The 10000-nt window shown below is 44.8% G+C and overlaps 1 protein-coding gene across 1 annotated transcript in view; it reads right to left on the bottom strand.

The window, feature by feature from the left end:
• Positions 1–5140: 5140 nt before the first annotated feature.
• The window catches only part of tmem168a (transmembrane protein 168a), a 37330-nt gene continuing 32470 nt past the window's right edge, over positions 5141–10000 (bottom strand). Inside the window, exon 9 of the mRNA XM_063217382.1 lies at positions 5141–5807. Within this exon, the coding sequence (XP_063073452.1) occupies positions 5197–5807 (611 nt within the window). The 3' untranslated portion in view covers positions 5141–5196. The remainder of the gene's footprint in view (positions 5808–10000) is intronic.

The raw sequence follows: 10000 nt of genomic DNA, 5'->3' as shown, positions 1-10000 counted from the left end.
AGCGCACGCATGTGTGTGCAATCTTCTAATCTGGATGTGCCAATCAGTGTGGGTGATTGCACCCCTTTATACTTTGAATGTTTTGGTGTGCGGTATTGGAATTTCCAAGAACAATACACTTTTGCCCATGCACTGTCTGCTGCCTCTGGGTCCTTTGAATGATTGATGCCATCAACACTGACCCGACATTTCCATAGCTCTTATTTCATGCTCCGTTCGGGTTTCTGACATCGCTGATGTCTCTTAAAATGTCAAACAGGAAAGTATCACCTTGTAATCCATTTTATGTTAGAATTGTAGCTACTGTATCATGATTACCACCTATTGAAAGAGTAACTGTAATGGAATACAGTTACACATATGTTGTACTCTGAATAATACTGTAATCTGGATAAATGTAACCAGTTACAAACCCCAACTCCGGTGAAGTTGGGACGTTTGGTAAATTGTGAATAAAATCAAAATGCTATCATTTTCAAAACATTCAATCCATTCAATAGATGGAGAATAGTGAAAAGACAACATAAGTGTTAAAAACAAGAAAAAATATTGTTTTGGTGGACATATGTACTAATTTCTAACTTGATAGCTGCAACACGTCTCAAATAAGTTGGGACGGGGATCAGTGAAATGTAATAAACATCCAAATAAGATAAAACATCAAAGAAGAACATTTCAAAATGAATTGGACTAATGGAAAATATGAGTGTCCAGGTGTAAGACCACCACAGAGAGGCTGAGTCACTCAGAATTAAAGATGCAGAGGGAATAATTACCCTAGTTATTACATACATTTTTAATTCTCTTTGATTTACCATGATTGAGTGTATATAAGGCATATTTTTGTCATTAAAATCATTGTATAGGTTCATGACATCATGAAATAGATATTGGCTGTAGTCTCACTCTAGCACTCCAAGAATTACAGCTTTTGAAAAAATTGGCCATATTAAGAATGCTTCATGTGCGCAAATGATAGAGGGGTTTAAGCATTCTCCTATGCACCAAAGCTCACTTGAAATAGACCCAGAAGACATGGGAAACTGTTCTTTGCTTACAGAAGTCCGCAGAAGTTGCAGAAGTCCATTCTTTTTGGGAATATTAGAGTCTTGCACATCCTGTGCTACAGTGAAAATGGACCATCCAACTTGTGTTAGTGCTAACTTCAAAAGTCAGCCTCCATTATGGCATGGGGGTGCAGTAGTGCATTGGTTAAGTTGTTATCACTCATCTCTACAATTAAATACAGTGCTGAATGATATAAATGGGTTTTAAACAGCATGAAAAGCCACTCATGCACCGTATTTTGAAGGGAGATGTTCAATTACTGCCACATAGCTAGGACAAATTGCATTCTCTACTATGTTTTAACCGTTTAACTCCATCGTAAGGACCAGCAGGTGATAAAATGGTGGGCTTTTGGTCAAGACCTGTCACACTGAAAGCACTACAGAAAGGAAAACATTGCAAAACATGACAAGGAACACACCCACCATTTAAGCTGGTGAAATCATGTCCGAGATAGGAATTAACAATGTTTTTTATATAAAATCATCTCATCGGTTAATGTATTTAACTGTTAAATGTTGTCTTTTTTTTCAGTCTTCCTCGACATTTGCTGCCTTTAATTGTCACCGTCCCAACTCTTTTGAGACGTGTTGTTTTTACATATTCACGAATATCCCCCAAAACACTACAGGGTTCCCACTCTAATTCAGACATTCCATGATTTTCCATGACTTTCCAGACCCCAAAAACAGAATTTCCATGACCATTTCGGTAAAAAGAGATGATGTTAAAAAAATGTTTTAAGTGTGAAAACGAAATTATCCTAAGAGCCGACACCGAGCCACCACCAGACTTCAGTGGGCTCATTGCATTCTAAAATGCTGCACATTACAGCGCAAAACTTAACTGTATCTGGCGAAGCGTTGTAGTAGGCTATAACCAGTAAGAAACAATGTTATACACCAAACAAAAAAGTTTTTGCTTTTACTCAACTATTATGAAAATTTCATGATATTCCATGACTGTGCATGCAAAATGGAAAAATTCCATGACTTTCCATGACTGGAAAAACATTTATGAAATTCCATGATATTCCAGAAATTCCATGACTCGTGGGAACCCTGACACTAATTTTGGTCAGTTTTGATGGCTGATATGTTTTCTTTGTGCCATTCTCCATCTAATGTAAGAATCAGGCGTTTGCAAATGGCAGTATTTTGTTATTATTCACAATTTACCTTGTGTCCCAACTTCTATGGAGTTGGGGTTTGTACTTCTTACTACTGTGTGTTAGTAAATTGATCATGGTGTGCATGCACGCGTTTGAGCGACATGGCATCACGGCAATGCATATGAATGCAACGCCAATTTCGAACCGTCTATGGAGTGTGTGAACCACACTTTTGCGTGTTTCCTCGCGCTCTACAATGCCCTGTGACAGATTAGGGATAAAGATGCTGTTGGTCTGGGCACAATCTTGGCGTTTATTTCGCCGTTCTCTCTCGTTCGCTTGTTTCGCTGTTGTTTGGCAAAAGTAAAGCTGCAGAAACGTAGGTGTACTGACAGGTTAGAGTTAGGGAAGGAAAATGACTTGCCTCGCACAAGCTTGGTTATGTGACATAATTATTATTCAGTGGTGTTGCCCTCCACAACTTAACAAGAAAATGCACAGCACCAACATACAGAATGCACTAGTCTGAAAATAACACAGGTTTACATGATACTAGTCTGGTTAGAGTGAGCATCGCATCTGCAAGATAGTGCTTTTCTGCTTGTGTATATTTCAAAATTTCACTTCAATTTCAGCAAGGACATACAACATTTTTATCGATATTGTTCTTTAATATTCAAAAATGTACAAAAGCATATTGGCACTTTCTAAACATCTCCCAAATTTAGCGTTTTTCAGGAATAGCTTTTTAAAGTCACGCAGGGTGATAAGGTCAAAAGTTTGTAGGCATCACTGCTTACACAGACTAGGCTTATATATAAGACTTGAACTTTGACCTCTGTGTAGCCCAAGGTGATCTTTGGGCTGAATCCTGAAATGTTCTGTTGTTCACTTTAGTACACTACCACTACTACTACTGCATAGATATAGAACATTGGATGCCACGTTGACTACCACTGTGTATCAGAACGAAGGCCTCAATTTGTTTGCCGCCATCTTTGTACATACAAAGGTAATGAATGAACATCATTTGCTGACACAGTGATACACAAATAATCCGGTAACATTTTACTTGACGCCACGTCACATGTAGGAAATAACATTGTGCATAATGCAGTCAGGCATGCGTCATAGACATCATGTCAATGTTATAAACATGTTATGACTTGTCATTTATTGAAATTCGGTTATGGGTAAAGACAGCCCTAAAAATTGTAGGGCCTATACCAAATAGCTTTCCTGATACTTACGGCCTCGTGATGCAAGGCACCATGTCACTGATGGTTGATGTTTTATTGAAAATCTCACAAAATTACAGTTCCTTTGGTAAAGGTCAACTTTCTTGTTTTCTCTGGGAGGTGGGATAACTGAGGCGAGATGCCCCAAGCAACAGGAAAGGATGGCTTGAACTACTGTGACCTCAACATCAAATGTTCTACACATACTCTACGACCTTAACTCACGGCTTATGTACTGCACTATGGAGGGAACAAGGTAACATTTTGGACGCAGCCCAGACCACAATCATTTGGCCAGTGTTGTTCCTGAGCCTGGTTGTCACATCATGTTAATGTCACTGTATCAAAGGGCTGTAAGTGTGTGTGTGTGTGTGTGTGCGCGCGTGTGTGTGTGTGTGTGTGTGTGTGTGTGTGTGTGTGTGTGTGTGTGTGTGTGTGTGTGTGTGTGTGTGTGTGTGTGTGTGTGTGTGTGTGTGTGTGTGTTGCACAACTGTTTTCCCAGAACAGGCTGACGCCATGTTTTCTGATATTTGCTGTATTGACTCAGGGACTATAAAATGAAGCAAAAACAAACAAAAAAACAGTATGCACAACATAATTCCTTAAAATATACTTTTCCTCACAGGCATTTTAAAAAACAAAATAACCAAACACACAAAAAAACATTTACAAGTAGGGTTGTGAATAAAAAGGAAGGGGTCGTAAAAGATGCATTAAAGTTCACTGTTTGATTTGGCACTCAGTAGACATTCAGGTCAATGGATGTGTGTGTGTGTGTGTGTGTGTGTGTGTGTGTGTGTGTGTGTGTGTGTGTGTGTGTGTGTGTGTGTGTGTGTGTGTGTGTGTGTGTGTGTGTATTTGTGTTTTTCTTCCCCTTCTATTTGTCATCTTTTTTTCTACGTAAGGCAGTGTAGTCTAAGGCACTTCTTTTGCTTTTTTTCTTTGGTTTCTCCAGCCACAACAAGAGCAGAAGGCAGCAGAGAAGCCAATATCACACACACCAGAGCGTGCGCGCGTCCACACACACACACCAGAGCGCACGCACACACTCACACACGCACACGCACGCACGCAAACGCACACACACACACACACACACACACACACACACCAGAACGCACGCACGCACGCACAGTAGAATTGAATATTGCATGCAGCAGAGGGAGAGAAATGGAAGCGACAGACCATAAACAACAGCAGACCACTGGGGAACGAGTGTGTCTGTGACTTGGCCACGGTGTGTATGTCTGTGTGTGCGTGTCTGTGTATGTCTCTCTCTGTGTGTGTTAATGTCTGAAGCAGAAAAGTGAGTGAAAATATGTGGAGGATGAATTTCTGTGTGGGATTTTCATGGATGGATCAGTGTGTGGGTCTGTGTGTAAGTGTGTGTACGTGGGTACCGGGTGTGTAACTATGTGTGTGTTTGTGTGCACTGTCTGCCCATTCCTCTTTAGATCCCACCATGCGTATGCCTTCTCCCGTGTCTAACACAAATGGCAGATAACCCAACATAGATATCAAAGTACCTGTGAGAGAGTTCCTGTGTGTGTGTGTGTGTATTTCTGTCTTCTTTTCTTAAGATCTCACCAGGCAAATGCCCTGTCCCATGTCCAACACACTGGGTAGGCCCCAGGTAGCTGTGTGTGTGTGTGTGTGTGTGTGTGTGTGTGTGTGTGTGTGTGTGTGTGTGTGTGTGTGTGTGTGTGTGTGTGTGTGTGTGTGTGTGTGTGTGTGTGTGTGTGTGTGTGGGTTCTGTCTCTCTGCGTCTCTCCCTCTGCTTTACGACCTCACCAGCCGTATGCCCTGCCCCGTGTCCAACACGTTGGGCGGGCACCAGGCCAGCTTCATCCTTCGTACGCAACGCAGGCAGGCGCCGCACGCCCACAGCGGCTGCAGGGCGCAGCACCAGTTGGCCAGCGCCAGAGCCGGGTAGGTGACCCGGGGGAAGTGCGCCTCCCCGTGGCGGCTCACGTCGCTGCCGGTGGGCAGGTGCAGCGTGTAGTCGGCCCAGGGTTTCGACACGCCGTAGTCCGCCTCCAGGCCACCTGAGCCGGCATGCTCGCACCACGGGCGCCCGTTGCCCGCGGCGGCGAGCGCCGACGCCGAGCTGCAGTTGTAGTCCGCCCAGGCGGCGGTGAAGTCGCCCAGGTGCGGCCGGCCGGAGGAGGAGGAGGAGACGTCGCCGGTTTCAATGTCAGAGGTCAAGGTCGTGGGATGGGGGTGGTGTTGGGCACCCTGCACGGCCACGTAGAGGCCCTCCACGCGGCGCACGGCGCGCACCCAGGGCGGGGAGTTGTCCGTGTCCAGCACCAGGATGAGGCGAGAGCAGTGGCCGGCGTTACGCTCTCGCCACAGCTCCAACAGCTGGTCCAGACGCAGGCAATCACCGCCTGACAGAGGGAGAGAGAACACACACACACACACACACACACACACACACACACACACACACACACACACACACACACACACACACACACACACACACACACACACACACACACACACACACACACACCACAAAGAAATCACACACATACATCAGTATACACTCACCACGAGAGCATCAATCAATCAGGTGCCAACTAGCAGAGTTTGCTGCTGGGAAACCTTTACTAGATGCCTAGCAGCCAAGCCTTTAGCTCACTTGCTAGTGCATGTCAGGCTGTGCAGCATAGTTTTCAGAGTGAGGAGTCCGCACACTTAGAATCCTTTTTGTTGTGTTTTATTTTTTCATGGCAGGATAAAGTTTCGACCTCTTCTCCAGATTCTCTTCCTTAGAGGATTCTAAGTGTGCGGACTCCTCATTCTGAAAACTACAATTGACCTTCGTCCTGCACCTTTCCCTGGGATGGGCACAATCCTCTCCTTCAACAGGCTGTGCAGCATAACCTAGGTTTAATGAACACACAACCAACCATGTATTGAGCAAATAAATACAAGTAGAAATGAGAGCCTTAGGACTGTTGGTACATCTAGAGTCCCCTCCAAACGTCTTGGAAAAGCAAGCCAAATTCCCTTGTTTTTGCTGTCCACCGAAGACATTTGGGTTTGAGACCCAAATATGAATATGAAACAGAAGTTCAGAATGTTCCGGTTTTATATCCTGATACTTAAATGTAGATGTGTTATTATGTCGGCAGCCGTGGCCTAACGGTTAGGGAGTTGGTCTTTCAATCTGGGGGTTGTAGGTTCGAATCCCACCTGACCTCTCCCTACACCTGCATCCATGGCTGAAGTGCCCTTGAGTAAGGCACCTAACCCCAACATTGCTACAGGGACTGTAACCAATACCCTGAAAAATAGTAAATGTAAGTCGCTCTGAATAAAAGCGTCAGCTAAATGAAATGTAATATAATGTAATGTTGTAGATCTACATTGTGTTCAGGAGATTTTGTGGATCATCTCTGAACTTCTGACAATCAGATGACCTTCAGATTCTTACTGCTGATGAGTATCTTGTTTGTGTGGCAGTGCTTCTGTATTTCTGCTCTGTCTTCTTGAAACAGTATATGTTTCAATAAATTCAACCCTGAACTGTGGAGGTTGTTAGCGATGTGACTTGCTGATGTTTTGGGTTGTTCTGAGGTTTTCTTTGCCATTCTCACAATAATTCTGTCCCCTATGACACCTCAAGATCCCTGCGGTCCTCTTCCAAGGGCCAGCTGGTCGTCCCTCGTACCAGGCTCAAGGCCACCAGTGACAGAGCCTTCCATGTTGCTGCTCCTATTCTTTGGAACAATCTGCTCGACCACATCCAGAATGGCCCTTCGCTGGCCATGTTTAAACAACACCTTAAGACACATCTCTTCCTGGAGGCCTATGGCTGCTAGTTCCACAAGCACTCTCACTTGCATGCACTCACACGCACGCTCACGCACTGATGCGCACACACACTCACACTTTCCTACACGATACCTTGTGAAGCGACCTTGGGTGTTTTGAAAGGCGCTATATAAAACGAAAGTATTATTACTATTATTATTATTCAATATTTCTGTTTGCTCACCTTAAAAATTGTTAGGTTCTAAGACATTGTGGTATTCCCTGAGTTGATTCACACGGATAATTATCGCAGGAAATTAAAGCTGACCACCCAAACTCTTGTCTCGTACTCATCTTTTGGCCTTAAACATTTACGTCTTCAGTGAACAACAAAAACAAGGAAATATACCCTTCTGTTCCAAGAGAAGGAAGGGATTGTACACAAACACACACGCACGCACGCACACATCAGTGGTCAGCAGCACAACCATTCAAATCAGCAAATCACTGGGAGAACAGTGCAGCAGGGCAGAACCAATCACCAAACACCTGCCGACACATCAGATCCAATCAAAGCAGTGGCAGTGTCGCCACGGGCAACGAAGCTCAGCCGTCAGTGAAGCTTGACACTTTAATGTGTGGAATTGAAAACATCAGATAAGGTAGGTCACCTATAAATCAGCATGATCAATTCTATAGATCACAGCGATCAAGTCAAGTGCGTGCGTGTGTGTGTGTATGCATGTGTGTGTGTGCGTGCATGTGTGTGTGTGTATGTGCGAAAGAGAGAAAGAGAGGGAGAGGGAGAGGGAGAGCGAGAGAGAGAGAGAGAGAGAGAGGGAGAGGGAGAGGGAGAGCGAGAGAGAGAGAGAGAGAGAGAGAGAGAGTATGAGCCAGGAAGTTCATTTGTAAATCGGCATGATCAATCATATTGATTTTGATGATCGACCACAACAGAGAAAGTGACGGTCACATGACTTGAGCAAATAAACAGACAGGGGACAGGCAGAGAGAGGCCAAGGGCACATAGAGAGAGAGAGAGAGAGCGAGAGAGAGAGAGAGAGAGAGAGAGACAGAGACAGACACAGAGACAGAGACAGAGACAGAGAGCTACAGCAATTGAGGGGTTGGGGAGGGGAGCATGTTTAAGATGAATAAGTCTATTCCTTTAACTTTTAATAATCACCAGACATAGTATTTCAGAAAGCGGATGTATTATTCTTTGGCCCGTCACACTGCCACAGCTGTGCAAACGACAGTAGAGGAAAGTAGAGGAACAAAGAAGCTAAGAGAAGATAAAAAAAGAAAAAGCAGAGATTGTATTAGACTATGCTCATATTAGCCAGTGAAAAGTGTGCATGCCGCGCAAGACTGTCAAGACCTATCTCTGACATAATACCTCCTCACAAAGATATGGTGGAAGAGTGAGTACACGCTGTGTGTGTGTGTGTGTGTGTGTGTGTGTGTGTGTGTGTGTGTGTGTGTGTGTGTGTGTGTGTGTGTGTGTGTGTGTGTGTGTGTGTGTTGGGGAAGGGTTATGTCCTGATGAGTGTATGGGAGCATGCCAAGAATAGATGCCCTTCCTGAAACACTCATGCAATCTCTCTCTCTCTCTCTCTCTCTCTCTCTCTCTCTCTCTCTCTCTCTCTCTCTCTCTCTCTCTCTCTCTCTCTCTCTCTCTCTCTCTCTCCTCTCTCTCTCTCTCTCTCTCTCTCTCTCTCTCTCTCTCTCTCCTCTCTCTCTCTCTCTCTCTCTCTCTCTCTCCCTCTCTCTCACACACACACACACACACACACACACACACACACACACACACACACCAAAGGGCCTGCTGGCAGTGATTCAGACAGCCTGCTCCTCTTCTGATCAAACACACTGACACAGGGCATGGCACTCAATATCCCTCATAAGGATTAATACCCTGCTCTACTCTGTCCCCTCTCTTTGACACGCACGCACGCACGCACACACACTGTCACACACACACACACACACACACACACACACACACACACACACACACACACACACACACACACACACACACACACACACACACACACACACACACACACACACACACACACACACACACAATCACTCACCCTCTCCCTCTCAAACACACACACACTCGCTGTCTGTGCCTTTCATTCCTGCACGCACTCACACACACGAACACACACACACACACACACACACACACAAGGACTGTAAGATTGAACGCTGCTGTCGCAAAAGGGCCAGGATAAGATGCTTCTTTAAAGTTTTGGGCAAATCGCCCTTGGAGCTCTCGGAAACCCCGCCGACACGTGCGTGCATGCGTGTGTGCATGCGTGTTGTAGTAGGCTACCCCGAATCCCTCAGGTGGGCCATTTTTCTCATCTGTCCCCTTCACTTCCTGTGTCCTCCCTTCTCATTCCTAAGATGCTTGGCTCAGCTTCACACACACACACACACACACACACACACACACACACACACACACACACACACACACACACACACACACACACACACACACACACACACACACACACACACACACACACACACACACACCGAGTGTTCCATCACACCAGGGAAACCCCTGAGGGAATTGAGCACATGAGGCAGAAGAGTATCAGATGAGTAGTGCTCAAGGCACGCCCAGACATACTGTAATGCAGAGGCAGGATTTTCTTGCCATGGTCTTAACAACAGCCCTGTATTAGTTTTATTCGTTAATTATTTTAGTTGGCCAATTGTATTTTCATTTTCAATCTGAAATTTTAATCACTTTTTATTTTTGACTCTGATCATTTATTTTCTACTTATGTAA

The sequence above is a fragment of the Engraulis encrasicolus genome, chromosome 15, assembly GCF_034702125.1.
Source record: "Engraulis encrasicolus isolate BLACKSEA-1 chromosome 15, IST_EnEncr_1.0, whole genome shotgun sequence".
NCBI classification, from domain to species: Eukaryota; Metazoa; Chordata; class Actinopteri; order Clupeiformes; family Engraulidae; genus Engraulis; species Engraulis encrasicolus.
The sequence above is the reverse complement of the archived record's forward strand: the minus strand, read 5'-3'. Positions and strand labels throughout refer to the sequence as shown.